The 19,463-nt window shown below is 37.1% G+C and overlaps 2 protein-coding genes across 2 annotated transcripts; both read left to right on the top strand.

Moving 5' to 3' along the window:
- Nucleotides 1-7,262: 7,262 nt before the first annotated feature.
- LOC149149736 (beta-amylase 1, chloroplastic-like) lies at nucleotides 7,263-11,475 on the top strand. The gene is made up of 3 exons (XM_089441062.1): nucleotides 7,263-8,604; nucleotides 8,746-8,956; nucleotides 10,925-11,475. Exons 1-3 carry the CDS (start codon nucleotides 7,997-7,999, stop codon nucleotides 11,000-11,002), a joined length of 897 nt encoding a protein of 298 aa, XP_089297188.1. The 5' UTR covers nucleotides 7,263-7,996; the 3' UTR covers nucleotides 11,003-11,475.
- On the top strand, nucleotides 11,377-18,250 carry LOC149149735 (3-hydroxy-3-methylglutaryl-coenzyme A reductase 1-like). The gene is made up of 5 exons (XM_089441061.1): nucleotides 11,377-11,639; nucleotides 11,781-11,991; nucleotides 14,085-14,271; nucleotides 14,427-14,773; nucleotides 17,348-18,250. The coding sequence occupies exons 1-5, from the start codon at nucleotides 11,377-11,379 to the stop codon at nucleotides 17,591-17,593; spliced, it is 1,254 nt and encodes a 417-aa protein (XP_089297187.1). The 3' UTR covers nucleotides 17,594-18,250.
- The last annotated feature ends 1,213 nt before the right edge of the window (nucleotides 18,251-19,463 follow it).

Genomic DNA, 19,463 nt, shown 5'->3' with positions numbered 1-19,463 from the left:
TTTCCCTCGGATCCCAAAACTGGGACTGCCATATTTCTCTTTCATAATATTCCTTTCAATGTTACAATACATATATATACATGCCGAAGCATCCATAAACCCCAATCAATTAACCCTGGATTAGAACATAAAAGTAGTTCCCTTGAAAGGATCTACAAAATACAATTGACAGAAAGCCATCATGCCCAAAACGATGTGCAAAGCCCATGCATAAAACCATAGGCAGGTTCACCCACCTAATATAGGGTCCAAAAAAAAAATTCCCAGGGCACTGTTGTCCTCCCTGCTACACCTAACGCAATGTACAGGGGGGGCTTCCACCCCCCCTGTGACCTCCCTGCATGTGGGGTATTCATGGAAAGAATATAACACACACCCAACATTGAAACCAACATGAAAAACATACTTTTTACTTATTATTACATATAATTTGGAGGGTTATATCATTAATTATGAATACTGACCATAACTACAAAATTCAACACTCCCTCTCACCGTGAGAGGAATTCTCAACAATCCAAGCTTGTCCCTAAAATATAAAAACTTTGCTATGGATAGAGGCTTTGTGAGAATGGTGTCTATCTACTCATCTATCCTGAAGGTTCCTAAAAATTGTTCCTTTCTTTCATGAAGGTTTTAGATTTATCCGCTTTTCCTTAGGTACATGAATGTAAATTATACATCTAAAAATCCTCAAGTTCTTGATCTCTAGTTTCTTGCATGTGAATGCTTCTTTAGTAGTCCTATCTTCCAAGGTTTGTTGAGGATTTCTGTTTTGAACATATATTGCTATTATGGATGCTTCTCCCCATAAGAACATGGGAAAATATTGAACATGAGTCATTTCCTTAACAACTTATTCAATAGACATGTTCTTTCTTTCAACAACTCCATTTTGCTAGGGGTTGTAAGGGACTATCAATTCCCTCTCAATCCCAGCTTATTTACAAAAGGCAACAATTTCCTTGGAAGTGTATTCTCCTCCATTATTTGATCTCAGAGTCTTGATTTTTTCTTTGGTATTGAGTGCTCTACATAGGATTTGAACTCTTGAAATTTGTTGAAGAATTCATCCTTAGCCTTCAAGAAGTAGATCCATGTCTTTCATGAGAAATCATCATGAAAATTTCATAGTACAAAAATACACCTAGAGATGATATAGACATTGGACAACTCAAATTAGAATGGATTGGATCTAATATTTCCTTGGACATGCTATCACTACTTGGAAAATATCCCTTAATGTTCTTACCTAGAGAACAACCTTTGCATACTTCCTCGTGTTCTACCTAGAGCTCTATATAACGGTCACAATGTTCCTCAATGCTAGGAAAGCCTTGTATTGTATGTGAGCATATCTTCTATTCCATAATTCACACAAATCATTTCTATTATGCACTAATTCTAGAGTTGGTAATCCTATAAGTCTATACAAACACTCATTCATAGACTCCAATTACTTTAGCATAATCTATACTTGAGCCTTTGGTCCATACAAGGACTTGACCATCAACAAATGCTATTCTATATCCTTTATCTTCCAAATATGAAGTAGAAACCAATTTTTTTTCTCAACCCAGTATAGTATCTCATTTAGATGAATATTTCCACATGGCTCTAGTTTGAAATATGTTAACCCAACACCTTTAGCCACATATTCGTTGTTGTATCCAAGTTCCATTTTCTGTGTTTATTTATTCTCCACCAATTTTGTGAGACTATCATGATCTCCTCTCATATTTCTAGATGCACCACTATCTATCAACCACATGTCATTGATGTCAATAACAATACCTGTAAGTGAAGAAAAGAAGAAATAATATGTATCACCTATACTCTCATTCTTGGGTTTCTTTTGATGTGGAAATTCATTATCCATTTTTGTTGTTGAAGCATGTTGCTTTCATTTCCTCTTTCTATTATCCATTCCTTCGGGACATTGGTTTTTGTAGTGACCAAATTTGTGACAGTGATAACATTGAATTTTAGACATATATTTCTTTTCTTGAGGAGTATGTATTCTACCTACATTTCTTCTTTGGAAGTGAAAATTCTTCCTTCATCCAACATTCTTGTGTTGCAAATGCTTGGGAGTCATTCTCTTGAGGCATTTGAATATTTCCTTTTTGATATAATTCTAGAAATTTTTTACTGAATGAGGCCCATAGTTCCTCAAGACTTGTAATTTCTTTGCTACCACAAATAGTAGATGAAAATGAGTCCCATGATTCAAGAAACCCATTAATAGTATTAGTCACTTATTTTGATCCAGAAATAATTTCTCTAATGGATTGAAGTTAATCTCTTAAATGATTTGTCTTCATAAATTAAGAGGCTATAATGTTTGTCCTAGACATTTGAATGTGATGAAGTTGATTCCTCAAGGACATTTTCTCCTAGACATTTAAATGTGATGAAGTTGATTCCTCAAGGACATTTTCTTTCCAATGTTGTCGATATAATATAATCCTACTAGGACATAATAAACTTGTTTTGAATATTGCAATTCTGAGAGAAATGAAAATAAGTGAACTTTAATGGATTCAATAAGAATCCTTTGTGCCTTTAATTCAGCCTTTCTGTACTTAAATTTTCGTACATCATCCTCTAGTTCAGACACCTTATCTTTTACATATTATAATACATCATTTTATTCAAGAACAAGATTGATTCCTTGAAGTTTGATGCACCTTCTATCTTGTTTCCTTTGTTACAAGAGGGATCCATGTGCTCTGAATTATTGGACATAGATAGAACTTTCGAAAAGGAGAGTCTTCTACTTCGAAGAGAGAGAGAGAGAGAGAGAGAGAGAGAGAGAGAGAGAGAGTCTTTAAAGATTGATATCAGTTTCCTTTCTTCACCAAAGATTTAATACCATGTTGATTTTTCAAGTGTAATAAATACAAACAGTAATTTTCATAACTAATAATTACTTCCAATGATATATATATTATCTTTAGCACTTCCATTTAATCATTAAGAAATTATACTTCATAAATTCAACCATAAAAAGAAATAGGGTAGTAGATGTCACAATGAAACAATGATGCATAAAGATAATACAAGATTTACCCTCGGAAAACCCACTTGGGGGAAAATCCCATAAGCCTTTTCCTTAGAGAAATTATTCAATTCAACAAGAGATATATATAATCCTTCTAATAAAAAATAAGTCAAACTAACCAACAACAAAGCCCTAAACTTGGATGAATTGTCTTCTTATCAAGTCAAACTTCTTCCCAAAGAGTTCAGCCAAGTGTGATATGCTAGGGCCAAATTTCAACCTTCTTCTGCACGTAAAAATTCTCAACCTACTGCCCATTGATATGTCCAGAAACTCATCCTATATTCCACACATGCGAGGTCAACACGAAGAGAAAAATTCCACACATGCAAGGTCAAACAAAGATAAAAATTATGCTTGGATTATTTGATCAATTTCTTCCTTCTTATCTTGTGTCTCCTTCGTGTAGAGGAGAAAAATATATTATCTATTGTGTGATACCTAAATTGCGTCTAGAGGAGGAGAACGAGTGCCCTATTTGTAGTCTCCTGGGAGGCTGAATGGGTGAATCTACAAGTTGGGATGACTTGAACACTTGGACGACTGACTTAATCTTCTTGGAGTTGAAAATTCGAATTTCAAAATTCCCTCTTTTGAAATCGACATGAAAAACATACTTTGTATTTATTATTACATATATTTTGGAGTGATAAATCATTAATTATGAAGACTGACCATAGTTAAAAAATTCAATATTCCTCAACACTTAACCATCTATGGGTGCTTCTACATGAACAAATCATCTTCCAGTGCTATTTCTTCCACTGGTAGGTTCTTCCATTTGATGAGGTACTTAGTAATTTCTCAAATTCTTGGCTACCTAGTCCTTATTTCTAAGTGTGTTTCTTGTTTTAGTATTCTTTTCCCTTCTTCATTAATCTTAGTCCTTGTTTCCATGAGTGTTTCTAGTTTTTGTATTATTTTCCCTTCTTCTTTAATCTTTGGTAGAATAGTTTGTACTAGGATCTTGTCATTAATTACCTTCCTTCAGCAAGAAACATGGAAAACAAGATGTACATGTGAAGATGGAGGTGACTCCAATTTGTAAGCCATAGTTCCAATCCTCTGCAACACCTTACAGGGGCCATAATACCTCAATGCTAATTTATTATACTTCTTTTGTTGCTTAAGGGACATCTGTTTATATGGTTGTAGTATCACAAGTACCCAATCCCCAACTTCAAATTCTCATTCACTATGATGTTGATTCGCTGCTTGTTTCATCCCACTTTGTGCCATAACCAAGTTTTCCTTTGATAGTTTAAGAACCTCTTGTTAGTGTTGTATGTAGCCCTTTCCTCATTGATTCTTCATAGTCCTTTTCAAGGGTGATGTGATGTATGGAGGATGATATCCATAAAGCTCAATAAATGGTGAATTTTTTTATGAGGTATGGAAGGATGTGTGCACCACCATTCTTCCAAAGGAAACCATTTTATTAATTTTGTCTATTATCATATACAAAGAAATGTAGTTGTCCTTCTAAACATTTACTTATAGTTTCAATTTTCCCATCAAATTGTGGATGGTAAGATGTCAAACTATGAGACAATTGATTACCCAAATAAGAAAATAATTCATTCCAACATTTTCTAGTGAAATTCCACTAAAATTCAAGCCTTTGTCACTTACAATAATCTTTGGTATTCCATGTAGGTTTTGAATTGTTTCCGTCCATGTTTCCACCATTCTAGTTGCTTTAAAAGGATGAGAAATAGAAAAAATCATACTTTGTAACTCGATATACCGCTACCACAATGACACTCTTTCCTTCATATTTGGGTAAACCTATAATAAAATCCATTGAAACTTCTTCCCAACGTTGTCTTGGTATGACCAATGGATGAAGAAGCCCTAGGGCATTGATTGTCTTTCTCTTAGTTTGTTGGTATACCATACATTTCACCACAACATTTTGCACATATGCTTTAATACCTTCCCGAGAAAAATATTTCTTGATCCTATGGTATGTCTTAAATAACCCTGAATGTCCTACAGGAGAAGTGTGTAATTTCAGAAGGACCTTCTGTTTGAATTGAGAATTATTACATAAATATAAACGATCATGATACCATAACGAATCATTTTTCCACATAAAATTTCCTATTGCATCGGGGTCCTCTTGTAGTTGTCGAATGATCTTGCATGCCTTCTCATCTTGCCCCCATTCTATCCTTGCTTCTTCCACCCTATTAAATTATGGAATGGAAATACCACATTGTAAACCATTTGTGTCTCCTTCTTTCCTTGAGAGTGCATCTACCACAATATTTTGTTTTCCCTTTTTGTAGATAATTTCAAATTCATACCCCTAGTATCTTTATGAATCATTTTTGTTTTCTCTTTTGAAGATAGTATTTGCTCCAAGAAGTACTTCAGACTATCATAATTTTCTTTTACCTTAGTGTTTTCTATTAGTATGTACACCATTTCTTAATTGCATGTAGTATGACCAACACTTTTTTTTTCATAGATGGGCAGTGAGTAAGTTCTTTCCATTAATGTTAGATCTAAGACTTATGTGATCCATAATGTAGATATCAGTCAAAGGCATCAAAACTACATCAATGCCATGGTCAAAGGCATCACAAACCACACTGGAGGTTTTTGTGAATTCAGGGGTTGCAAAGATGAGATTTTTACACATAGCCTCATGAAGCTCTTCGAAAACTTTAGTTTCTTATTTACTTGTATAATGTGCCACATACCCAATCCTTCAATTGTAATTTTGAAAGTTTTACCACATATTTTTGTATGTCTCCTAAAATCCTTGAATATTTCATAGCCTGAAAGTTCTAGAAAAGAAGATATAGAAAAATAACTAGCTGACCTATTTAAATTTTATTTCAATATCATTTACAAACCTTAACTTTCATAAGACATAACTCCAAAAATATAGCACACCAAATTTTGAAATTTGAATAAGATGTTCCCAGATATTGCTCCTTAACATAATCCAAGTTTCATAATTTGAAATCTCCTAGAAAAAAAGTTATTCCAAAAAATTCAAACTAACTTATTTGAATCTTATTTGAGGACCATTCAAAACCTTAAATTCCATAAAACATATATTCTAAATTATATTAAACCAATATTTGAAATTTGAAATAAATGTATCAATATTTATAGTTTACATGGTTCAAGTTTCACTTGAGATTTTGTTTCATTGAAAGATTCAAAACACCACTGTTTTTTATATACTAACAATTTGAACTAGTTATGTGAAAACATTACATCCATCATCAATAGTATCACATAACATCCATCATCAATAGATACTATTAGTACTAGATTTTTAGATATTTATATATAAAATATTACACTCAATAATAAAGTGGATAAAATATTTGGTAAAGTGGATGAATTATTTGCTTCATTTATAGATATTATGTTTCTAAAATTTAAACTTGTCATTTTAATCATCATTTTATTTTTAACTTCATTTTATATAATTTGTGAAATAAAAAATGTTTCATTTATAAGATCTTTATTTTTTTTTCCAAATCAACTTGATTTGGTTTATAAATAGCTCTCAAACCTTTCCTTTTTTGTTATTTATTTCATTAATTCTTTGAACTATTTATTTATAATCTTTGTTTTATAGTTGTTAACCAATAATCGTAAAAACATACTACTAAATAATAAAATTTTTATAGATTTTTAAGCTTCACATATTACTTAAGATTTATTTTGAACTTATTTTTATTTTTATTATGTGTTGTTGCATAATATTATTAGTCGCTGCCTGGGACAAATAGCGATCGATCGTTGACCATACATTAACCGGTTCTTTGACCAAAAAATTTGTGCACTATCAAAGTTTAACCAAAATTTATTTCTGCAAAAATCGGTGTAAGAAATTTATAACCAAAGTTACAAATTGGAGGTCTTATTGCAGGCTTCACGTGCCCCGATGTTATTTATGTTATTTCAGTGCGGACAAAATATTTTACCATTTGCACCCAGCGTACATGATTAGACGGCTGGGGCGGATGGCTTTCGCACCCCAATGGCTTTCGCACCCCAGCCGAGTTCGGAGGTTCCCCTTCGGATTTGTGACAGCTCTGTCGTATCTGCCTGGCTTCGGTCACATTTTGCCTGGCTTCGGCTGTATTCTGACTGGCTTCCGCCATATTGTAATCCTGAAGGCTGCGGTCATATATGAATTTTCTCTCTCAAAAAAAATATTTTACGATAAGTAGTTTTATGTTTTATGTTCAACGTGTGCATGTTCTTCTCCGTGCCCTGCATGAGCGCGTGCATGCAGCCAGTGCCAGATGTCTCTCGCTTTCCATTCTCAAATTGCAGTCGGTGTGGAGTTCTGTATAGCCCTGAAATCAATTTCCCCTGTTTTCCCTGTGTGTTTGAATGTTCTGTGCAGTTTGTTGAATGATTCCCATAGTGTTTTGTATAGAAATCCTGTTGTGTATTTTTTGTTAAACATAAATTCATTTGGGTCGTCATCAGATTTAGCTCTTTGTGTCCAGATTGAATCCCCAACTTGTCAAGGGTTCAAGGGTTTCAATTCAGTATTCATTTTCAAAAGAAAACCCTTGTGTATATCCAGATATAAATTCCCGCTGCTTAGATTGTCTTGTGCGTATCTGCAAGAACTTTCTGTTGGGTTTATTGACCCGCTGACACTCAAAGAAATCCCTGCTGGGTTCATTGTTTTGTGCATACCCACGTTTGAATCCCCGCTTGATTAAAATCTGTTTATACTGTTTTGATCAGTTATTGTGGTTTTTAACTGGATTCGGATAAATCCTTGCTATTTTTAGTAGATTTTGTTTTGTGATTCTCGAAATTCGCAATCATGTCTTTAGGAATGCCTCCTCAAATTGGCTCATTGGTATCCCCCGATAAGCTTTCGTATTCCGAGACGTCTTCTGATTGTTGCCTAGATGATGCTGGAAAGCATATATCAGCTCAATGGAGGCTTCTTCAGGTCTTAATTGCAAAACCCAGAGACCTAAAGTAGATTTTGATATGCACTCATTGCAAGTTTCTTCTCCCCCTGTAAGTCCATGTAGTTCTCCGTCTGCCGAGGAATGGTGGAGGAGGACTGTTCATAGCCCAAGAGGACAAAATGACGGGCTTCAGCCAGATTTGTCGGTGGCGTGCCAGGCATTTGAGGTTCAAACTCAGGCTGTCACTGCCACAGATGCGGAAGCCGGAGTTGGTGCCCAAATTGAGCAGAGTTTTGAAGAAAAGTTGCATGATTTGCCTCTGGATGCTGTGAAAAAGCATGGAGCGGGTGGGGTCCCTGTGTTTGTTATGCTCCCTCTGGATAGCATAAACCATAACAATACGGTCAATAGACAGAAGGCTATGAATGCCAGTCTTCAAGCCTTGAAGAGTGCTGGTGTTGAGGGAGTTATGGTGGATGTTTGGTGGGGTCTTGTTGAACAAGAGGCTCCAGGGCAGTATAATTGGTCTGGGTGCGGAGAGCTGCTGGAAATGGTCAAGAAACATGGATTGAAAGTCCAGGCTGTAATGTCATTCCACCAGTGTGGAGGAAATGTTGGGGATTCTGCCAAGTATGAAAGCTAAATTTTCCATTTGTACAGTCTATTGTTTCCTTGTCCATTTTATTAATGTGGAAATCATGTTTTTCATGCCTAAGAATGTTTCAGAACTTAGAATGATTTAGAACGTTTTTGTGATTTGTGATTGTGCAGTATTCCATTGCCAAAATGGGTTGTCGAAGAAATAAACCATGATAATGATCTAGCCTACACGGACCAGTGGGGCAAGAGAAACTACGAGTATATTTCGTTGGGATGTGATAATCTTCCAGTTTTGAAGGGAAGGACACCTGTTCAATGCTATGGTGATTACATGCGGAGTTTCAAGGAGAATTTTAAGGATCTTTTGGGGCAAACCATTGTGGTAAGTTCTTGAAATACGTCGTATTAGGGACAAGTGCTTCTTCCTTCCCTTTTATTCTCTTAATTAGTTTTGCAGTGTTAGTTCTTTTCTGACATCTGTGATCCGACAGCATATCTTGGTTTTTTATTTTCTTGTCTTTTTATAAATGCAGTAGGTCCGATCTCATGGAAATCTATTTTTAGGTTTTGATTTTGAGCTACTACCCTGCTTGTTATTTTTTCCATTATTTGATCTTTAGTAGTCTTTGAAAATATGTGTTTTAATTGAAAGTGCAGTTACTATGTGATAGGCCTCAAATTTAACTCTGTTCACTATCCCTTTTCTTATCAGTTGCTCATGTCTCGAACTTAACTCTATGCTAAATTGTCCTGGACGATCTCAGTGTGCCTGGACGATCTCAGTGTGCCTTGGTATTCACTGGATCACGAACTCAAAGGATGTGGAGAATCCACATCCTATTTAAAATTGAGATCTGGATCACGAACTCAAAGGTTGTGGAGGATCCACATCCTAGCTTAAATTGAGATATCCCTGCAACTGAGAACTCCAGAACCCCAGTCGCAGTTGTGGGTAGTTATTCTGACAAATTTATTGAAGATTTTGCAGAATGAAAGATTGAAGATTGCCCACGGTTGGGCAAAACTTGTCTATGGGAGATCCAAACTTCCCAAACCTTTCTCTATGGGAGATTCAAAACCTTAGTTGTGCACACAAAGATAAATATTGCCATCCAAGCTCAAATAAAAGGATCCCTGTGACTGCAGCTGGGCGATTATCTACCAAACTTGCCCAAGATTTGCACGCCCATCAAACTTGTCTCAGGGAGATTCAAACCTTTTATATGTTTGAAACATCCCTACTTTACCAGCTAATCAAGACCCTGATGACTATCTTGTCTATTTTGCCTCGTCCAAATATCCAACATCTCAATTTTTGGGCATATACTTGGCCTATCATGCCCACTCTGAAATATCACTCTGAAATGTTGCACCTCTTTTAAACCATAGAGTTTGCACTTCTTTTTAACCAGAGAATTAACATACTGATTTGTTTGCCACCAACCTCATATCATACAACCGACATCCTTTTTACTACAGATGCCTGTCCCCAACCTCATTTTTACCACAAGATTTTGCTTACTCTTTACACCCGGCCTATTTTTAACAGAGAGATCGGATTGACCATACATTAACCAGGCCTATTTGTGCACTATCAAAGTTTAACCAAAGTTTATCTCCGCAAATATCGGTGTAAAAAATTTATAACCAAAGTTGCGAATTGGAGGTCTTATTCCACGCTTCACGTGCCCCGATGTTATTTCAGCGGGGACAAAATATTTTACCGTAAGTTTTATGTGTTTTATGTTCAGGGTGTGCATGTTCTTCTCCGTGCCCTGCATGAGCGCCTTGCATGCAGCCAGTGCCAGATGTCTCTCGCTTTCCATTCTCAAATTGCAGTCAGTGTGGAGTTCTGTATAGTCCTGAAATCAATTTCCCCTGTTTTCCCTGTGTGTTTGAATGTTCTGTGCAGTTTGTTGAATAATTCCCATAGTGTTTTGTATAGAAATCCTGTTGTGTATTTTTTGTTAAACATAAATTCATTTGGGTCGTCATCAGATTTAGCTCTTTGTGTCCAGATTGAATCCCCAACTTGTCAAGGGTTTCAATTCAGTATTCATTTTTAAAAGAAAACCCTTGTGTATATCCAGATATAAATTCCCGCTGCTTAGATTGTTTTGTGCGTATCTGCAGAGAACTTTCTGTTGGGTTTATTGATCCGCTGACACCCAAAGAAATCCCTGCTGGGTTCATTGTTTTGTGCATACCCACGTTTGAATCCCCGCTTGATTAAAATCTGTTTATACTGTTTTGATCAGTTATTGTGGTTTTTAACTGGATTCGGATAAATCCTTGCTATTTTTAGTAGATTTTGTTTTGTGATTCTCGAAATTTGCAATCATGTCTTTAGGAATGCCTCCTCAAATTGGCTCATTGGTATCCCCCGATAAGCTTTCGTATTCCGAGACGTCTTCTGATTGTTGCCTAGATGATGCTGGAAAGCATATTTCAGCTCAATGGAGGCCTTCTTCAGGTCTTAATTGCAAAACCCAGAGACCTAAAGTAGATTTTGATATGCACTCATTGCAAGTTTCTTCTCCCCCTGTAAGTCCATGTAGTTCTCCGTCTGCCGAGGAATGGTAGAGGAGGACTGTTCATAGCCCAAGAGGACAAAATGACGGGCTTCGGCCAGATTTGTCGGTGGCGTGCCAGGCATTTGAGGTTCAAACTCAGGCTGTCACTGCCACAGATGCGGAAGCCGGAGTTGGTGCCCAAATTGAGCAGAGTTTTGAAGAAAAGTTGCATGATTTGCCTCTGGATGCTGTGAAAAAGCATGGAGCGGGTGGGGTCCCTGTGTTTGTTATGCTCCCTCTGGATAGCATAAACCATAACAATACGGTCAATAGACGGAAGGCTATGAATGCCAGTCTTCAAGCCTTGAAGAGTGCTGGTGTTGAGGGAGTTATGGTGGATGTTTGGTGGGGTCTTGTTGAACAAGAAGCTCCAGGGCAGTATAATTGGTCTGGGTGCAGAGAGCTGCTGGAAATGGTCAAGAAACATGGATTGAAAGTCCAGGCTGTGATGTCATTCCACCAGTGTGGAGGAAATGTTGGGGATTCTGCCAAGTATGAAAGCTAAATTTTCCATTTGTACAGTCTATTGTTTCCTTGTCCATTTTATTAATGTGGAAATCATGTTTTTCATGCCTAAGAATGTTTCAGAACTTAGAATGATTTAGAACGTTTTTGTGATTTGTGATTGTGCAGTATTCCATTGCCAAAATGGGTTGTCGAAGAAATAAACCATGATAATGATCTAGCCTACACGGACCAGTGGGGCAAGAGAAACTACGAGTATATTTCGTTGGGATGTGATAATCTTCCAGTTTTGAAGGGAAGGACACCTGTTCAATGCTATGGTGATTACATGCGGAGTTTCAAGGAGAATTTTAAGGATCTTTTGGGGCAAACCATTGTGGTAAGTTCTTGAAATACATCGTATTAGGGACAAGTGCTTCTTCCTTCCCTTTTATTCTCTTAATTAGTTTTGCAGTGTTAGTTCTTTTCTGACATCTGTGATCCGACAGCATGTCTTGGTTTTTTATTTTCTTGTCTTTTTATAAATGCAGTAGGTCCGATCTCATGGAAATCTATTTTTAGGTTTTGATTTTGAGCTACTACCCTGCTTGTTATTTTTTCCATTATTTGATCTTTAGTAGTCTTTGAAAATATGTGTTTTAATTGAAAGTGCAGTTACTATGTGATAGGCCTCAAATTTAACTCTGTTCACTATCCCTTTTCTTATCAGTTGCTCATGTCTCGAACTTAACACTTCGGGATTAGTCTTCCACAATCTCTCTTTTCTTATTAGTTGCTCAAGGTTCAAAATTAACTCAATGTCTCGAACTTAACTCTATGCTAAATTGTCCTGGACGATCTCAGTGTGCCTTGGTATTCACTGGATCATGAACTCAAAGGATGTGGAGAATCCACATCCTATTTAAAATTGAGATCTGGATCACAAACTCAAAGGAAGTGGAGGATCCACATCCTAGCTTAAATTGAGATATCCCTGCAACTGAGAACTCCAGAACCCCAGTCGCAGTTGTGGGTAGTTATTCTGACAAATTTATTGAAGATTTTGCAGAATGAAAGATTGAAGATTGCCCACGGTTGGGCAAAACTTGTCTATGGGAGATCCAAACTTCCCAAACCTTTCTCTATGGGAGATTCAAAACCTTAGTTGTGCACACAAAGATAAATATTGCCATCCAAGCTCAAATAAAAGGATCCCTGTGACTGCAGCTGGGCGATTATCTACCAAACTTGCCCAAGATTTGCACGCCCATCAAACTTGTCTCAGGGAGATTCAAACCTTTTATATGTTTGAAACATCCCTACTTTACCAGCTAATCAAGACCCTGATGACTATCTTGTCTATTTTGCCTCGTCCAAATATCCAACACCTCAATTTTTGGGCATATACTTGGCCTATCATGCCCACTCTGAAATATCACTCTGAAATGTTGCACCTCTTTTAAACCATAGAGTTTGCACTTCTTTTTAACCAGAGAATTAACATACTGATTTGTTTGCCACCAACCTCATATCATACAACCGACATCCTTTTTACTACAGATGCCTGTCCCCAACCTCATTTTTACCACAAGATTTTGCTTACTCTTTACACCCCGGCCTATTTTTAACAGAGAGGTCGGATATAGACTGTCCCTAGTACAGAGGTTGCATATGCTAGTGCACAATCCTGGCATATAAATTGGATGACTGGGGTATTTGTATTTAGCGCAACTTTAATGATCAGAGGGTTGATCAGAGGGATTCTTTTCCATCTGGCCACATATGATGGTTTATGAACAATTGCAATTTACCATGACCAAACTAATTTGGTACAAGACATATCATTAGGCTGAAAATGCCATAACTTATTTTGGCCGCAGCTTTTATTATCAGAGGGATTCTTTTCTATGTATCCATACAGATTTTGGTCCAATTGCTTAGAAGTAATTTTCTTGATCTAATCTCTTTTGATATCTCCAGTTTCTGAAGATATTATGAGGCTTCTATCTAGTGTGAACAAACGAATGGAGATTGTTCCATATTAGTGTTGTAGGGTGAAAGATTTCAGTATTAGTATTAAAACTGTCTGCTCCATGTGCTGCCTTATTTGAAGGATTTTAACATTTTCTTCCCTTATTTGCTTTCATGCTTACATATATGCAAACACATTTATGTTAAAAATGTTTTAACCTATGTCCAACTTGTTAGAAGAAGAAGCCAAGACTGTCATGTAGGTGTTTTGCATGCTACACATATTACATATCATATCAATTGAGTCTTTTATGTCCAAACTACCTGATCACCTGATCTGTATAAATCCTGCTTGTTATCACCATGCTTTCTTTTTCTTCAAATAGGATTGGCCCTAATGCCTGCTGTCTATCTGTCTGAGAGTTGTTTGAACTGTTATCTTTTGGTTGCTGTCAAAGCCCATAATCTGAACCCAGGGTAAAAAATCTGTCTAACATGTGTGCAATCTGTCCCATGATACAGGAAATTCAAGTGGGAATGGATCCTGCAGGAGAGCTGCGGTATCCATCTTATCCTGAGAGGAACGGTACAGGGTTTTCTTGCTTCACTGGGGATGCCATGGGGATGAATATGGTGTCCAAGGGTGTGCAGAATGTTTTAGATTTCCTTCAGAATGAGTTTCCCGACATGGATGTTATCAGTGTTTCTGGTGAGTCTGTCTACGCAATTCTGATTGGTATTCGACTTTTGGGTCATCTCTGTTTTGGGTTTTGTTTACTCTTGGTTCTCAATTCAGTGGTCATTTTCTGGGTTTTGCTGCCATGGGCTTTTTGTTTTAATGTCAAATTTTTGGTTTGTGGTCAGGTAATTTCTGTGCAGACAAGAAACCCACAGCTGTGAACTGGATTGAAGGGCGTGGGAAATCAGTAGTGTGTGAGGCTATCATCACTGAGGCAGTTGTTAGCAAGGTCTTGAAGACTACTGTTCCAGCTTTGCTGGAACTGAACATGCTCAAGAACTTAACTGGGTCTGCACTAGCAGGTGCCATAGGGGGCTTCAATGCCCATGCATCCAATATTGTCTCTGCTGTATTTATTGCAACTGGTCAAGATCCTGCCCAAAACATTGAGAGCTCTCATTGCATTACGATGATGGAGACTTCCAATGGTGGCAGGGATCTGCATGTATCAGTCACAATGCCTTGTATTGAGGTAAGTAATCTCCATGATTACTTTCATGCCCAATGTTACTTGGGAGCGGGAGCGGGAGTGGAAGCGGGAGCGGGAGCGACCATTTTCAGAAGCTCCCGGTTTGGGAGCGAATCCTGGAGCAATTTTTTAAAAATATATATATTTTTTATATTTTTTAATTTTTGATACATATATGTCAACAAAAACATGTAGAATGATGAAATAGACATAAAAAACATAAATTGATCATTGAACCATATCACATCAATCATCTAGAAATTATAATCGTCATCAACCATGTCCACAAGTTAGTAAAATACATATTACAACTGCAACATATTGAGTCTTATAAATCATGATTCATCAAATTCAATATTAAAGTTTCAACTTCAAGCTTTCAGAATTGAAAATTCAATAACATTTATCATCATTGATCACCAAAGTTGTACTTGTAAGCCAAGTTTAACCATTACAAGAAGTAATATCGAAGATATTTCTAAGTCCTAACTTCTAACTGTTAACATGATATGAAATGTTAAAAATTTATAAAATGAAACATGAATAATGAGATGAAATGAAACAACTTTAGTCTTTCACAAAGCATCATATTCATAATTCACAATCATTACCAATGAGTTATAATTGCCAAGGCCCAACTTCAAACTTCAAATTTTCATTGTCACAGTGATATAATGTTTACAAAAAATATCATAATGTCATAATGATATGAAAGAGTCAAGAGTCAAGGACTCAAAACTCAACAGTTATGAAAACTAAAGTCTAATAGAAACTAAAAAAGACAAGTAAACTGTAAATCTACAAGTGGCCCTTGCCACGAGAGTCTCCAGGAGTATAAGCAGGTCGTGGTGGTCTTCTAGGAGTCTCCCGCACAGACCGACGACCAGAACTAGAACCTCCACGCGAGGGTGTCGATGGAGGTGGCGACAACAATGGAACAAGACTCGGGCTTCGAGCACTGCTACTGGATGGTGGAGGTGGAGGTGGCATGGCTGCTGCAGCTGCTTCATTTTCATCCCGTACAAGCTCCTCTTCTAGTTCTTCAATATGTACAATGCCATCCTCCAAATTGTCGTCCTCAGGGTGATTGTCCCAAATTTTATATGTGGGATCTTCATTAGCCCGATCACAGTAATGGCTCAACAACCTCAAGTTGCAGTGCACATAAACCAAGCTTTCTGCTCGGTTTTCGTTGAGTCTATTTCTTTTCACATTATGTATATAATTGTAGGTGCTCCAACACCTCTCTGCAGAAGAAGAATTTACAACCTGTGAAAGAACTTTTTTTGCCAATTTTGGCAAAAGTCCGTGGCCGCCATATGTTTCCCACCATGTGAGAATCAAATTTATCTTTGTCGTCCATTGCATGGAAGTTACCATACAAACCAGTGCCACTGAAGTATCTGCCTATTTCAAGGCGCACAGCTGCACATTCCTCCCTGTCAGGCACCAACTTTTCTAATGCTTCCAGATATCCTTTAGTTACCTCTTGATCTAAATGGGGTTTGGTCCTAACCCCACCCCCTGCTGCAGGTTGGCCCAACCAAGATGTAGAGTAGTATTTTGGCGTAAGGATATACGCCAAGCAATGTACTGGAAGGTTAAGCCTATTCCACCGTTCACACACAATCATGAATCAGTTTGTACAAGTTGGGATCTTTATTATGAACAATGTCTTTTATTTCCCCCAACATGGTATCCATTTGCTCATACACCTCGCCAATCACTGGTTTGTCTGTATCTGCAAACCGAATCATGTGATAAATTGGCTTGGTGAAATCCAATACCTGCCTCACAGTTGTTCAAAACTGCCCATCAAGAGTGGCCTCCTCAACCGTTTCAAAACCTGCCATGTCAGCTACATTTGTAGCCCTTTCCTTTAACACCTGCCAATGTGGATTTGATACCATGCTAGCTAATGCCTCTCTTACCTTCAAAAGGCGCCTGAAGGTGAGATAATAGCTACCAAATCTAGTCTTCGCAATCTTCAGCAACTCCAATCTCGAGTGACTGCGGAAAAGGCCATGGGTATTGCTATGATTTGTAATAAATTTTATCATTTGTTTTCCTTTCTTGTACAAATCACCAATCCATTGGTATTGTTCATTTTTGTTTTTGACAATATCATGCAACAGAAGGTTCAATGTGTGAACCAAACATCCAGACCAAAATATGTTCGGGTATTTATCCTCAATAATTGCTCCCGCTGCCTTACAATTAGGAGCATTATCAGTGATGACTTGGATGACATTGTATGGGCCAATACGCTCAATTGTTTCAAGTAATGCTTCTGCAATGTTGATAGCGGTCTTGAACTTGTCTGAGTAATCATGTGCAGCTAGAAAGATGGGACCACTAACAGACATAGCAAGAACACTTATCAATGGCTTGCCTTTTACATTTGTCCAACACTGTTCATGCCTAAAGAAAAACATTTGTGGTATTTTCTTTCTCTAATCTCTGGACTTTGTTTCGATAGCTAAACTATTTTTGAGGATCTGAGAGAAAATGGTTACTCCCCCTCAAACCCCTTCCCATTGTTCTGATTGTGGACATATTTGTATCCATTTATTGCAGGTGGGAACCATAGGAGGAGGAACACAGTTGGCATCACAAACCGCTTGTTTGAATCTGCTGGGAGTCAAAGGAGCAAACATGCAATCCCCTGGGGCCAATTCCCAACGCTTGGCCAAAATAGTTGCAGGAGCTGTTTTGGCTGGAGAGCTGTCTCTCATGTCTGCATTGGCTGCAGGCCAGCTTGTCAAGAGCCATATGAAGTATAACAGATCAAACAAGGATATCAAAGCAACCAGTACCCCATAAAGTTAGCATGCATTTTCTCAATAGTTCCCATCCCCTCCATGTGGTAGATATGTATGAATGTTCCTAGAGCAACCATGCAGAATTCAAAGCAGGAAGCTGGGAAGCTTCTTAAATCTTCCTTGTAAGAAAGGAAGGAGATTATATAGGATTATAACTTAAAATCTTCATTCGAAGAAGTGAAGGAGATTTAATATATTTAGAAGCTATTTTAAGATGCATATTTCACTGTTGCGATAATGCTTATGTTCACAATATCAATTCAATGACAAAAAGATTGAATTGAATTAAATATAGATATGAAAGAAGATTGTATATGAAAAGGAAGATGTCAATATATGTTGTCAAATTCATAGCCTCTCATTTTGCTATATCATTATGTATACCAATATGTAAGCATTTTAATTCGTTAGAGTATGGAATGGATGAGAGCTACAATTCAAAATTAATTTTATGATTATAATAGGTATTCAAAACAGTGAGGTTGAGTATACATTATTCAAAAAATGTTGAATGGTTTGAGCACTTGTATTTGTTAGATGTGTTGTTATTGATGTTAAGTTTAGAGAGAGTTTGCTGGTAGAAGATGGTTTTGCAACCCATAATCTTGCTTAAAAGAAAACAATGGTGAACTTCACATTTGAGTAGAATGCACAAAAACACCAAAAAAATTTATCAAAGGCAAAAAAGCTCAATACCTTGTCGACGGTCTGGGATGAGACTAATTGAACCGCCCCGGGGGACCTACGTTCGGAATCTGATAACCCGGTAGGCATCAAGTTCTGTTGTTAATTCCAAGTATGGTCTTTGCCTCTCCATGAGCGGACACACTACCTTCTTTTCAGTTAAAGTCTTCGGTGGTTGTGTTGAGGGTGACTGCAGTACACTGACACCCTTTGCTAAATGCAGAGCAACACGGCGACGGGAGGTCCGACATAAGTAAGTGGGGCTTTTTGTTTACAAAATTAACTCCAGCAAATGTTTTTTTTAGTTGCATGCCTAGAACAAACTAATTGATTCCACCAGTGTGGTGAATATTTTTCTGCAGGTAAATTTCCTGACTGGTTCTTGGGCGAGTTTTCTAATCTTCTCGAGGGCCTCTCATCCTTATACAAAGTGCTTGTTTCCTCCAGGTGCTACTTTCGACCTGTTTTCAGTAGTCCCAACAATTTAGAGTTTAATAACTTATTCGAGGGTTGTTCAGACTTGCAAATTTCCATGATATCTTATTGTTGTTTTATGTCAGGACCTATGACGCTTCAAGTCGATTGATAGTATTGGCTTGCGTCTTGAAGGGGTTTCTTTACACTCAGTTATGCAAAACCTCTGTTATTCTTAGTGTATAATTGAATATCTAGACAGTTGACATGTATACTTATTATCCAAGAGGTTTTTCGACCATTTTACTTCTATATTGACTGTAAAGTTTATATGTATATGGCAGCTCCTTTGATTTTTTTTAATACAACATTCACAATTGTTTTGACATGTTTTTAAAAGGAGTTTTTTACAACATTGCCTTCTCTATATCATTTTCTGTATGTACTCAATAGTTCTTTTCTTGGCTACGATTTTGACTCTTATCTGATTATGCAGAAGTCTAATGAGTCTGCAAGTGTGAATACAGAAGCAAACCTTTTCAGTAAGTTTGGAATAGAATCCTATGAAAATCCATTTTTCCCATAATTCAATCCACTTTCAATTCACTCCATAGGACAATATCCAGCACCAGCCCTGCTTCTAAATTTCACTTGTAGCAAGCTATTTGCTTCTTTCAATTTATTGAAGAGAAGAGTTTGGAATAGCTGGATCATTTCATTGACCCCCTGAGAAATCTGTGTAGTGAATTGAACTTTCAGTCACACAATTCCTT

The sequence above is a fragment of the Pinus tabuliformis genome, chromosome 9 (genome assembly GCF_031772625.1).
Source record: "Pinus tabuliformis cultivar Carrire ecotype Pingquan chromosome 9, CPIR1, whole genome shotgun sequence".
NCBI classification, from domain to species: Eukaryota; Viridiplantae; Streptophyta; class Pinopsida; order Pinales; family Pinaceae; genus Pinus; species Pinus tabuliformis.
The sequence above is the reverse complement of the archived record's forward strand: the minus strand, read 5'-3'. Positions and strand labels throughout refer to the sequence as shown.

Coding starts and splice junctions, on each gene's coding strand:
- LOC149149735 (XM_089441061.1), top strand. CDS start 11,377: ATGCTCCCTCTGGATAGCATAAACCATAACAATACGGTCAATAGACGG. Junction 11,640..11,780: donor AATGTTGGGGATTCTGCCAA/GTATGAAAGCTA, acceptor GTGATTGTGCAG/TATTCCATTGCCAAAATGGG. Junction 11,992..14,084: donor TTTTGGGGCAAACCATTGTG/GTAAGTTCTTGA, acceptor CCCATGATACAG/GAAATTCAAGTGGGAATGGA.
- LOC149149736 (XM_089441062.1), top strand. CDS start 7,997: ATGGAGGCTTCTTCAGGTCTTAATTGCAAAACCCAGAGACCTAAAGTA. Junction 8,605..8,745: donor AATGTTGGGGATTCTGCCAA/GTATGAAAGCTA, acceptor GTGATTGTGCAG/TATTCCATTGCCAAAATGGG. Junction 8,957..10,924: donor TTTTGGGGCAAACCATTGTG/GTAAGTTCTTGA, acceptor TCATGTCTTTAG/GAATGCCTCCTCAAATTGGC.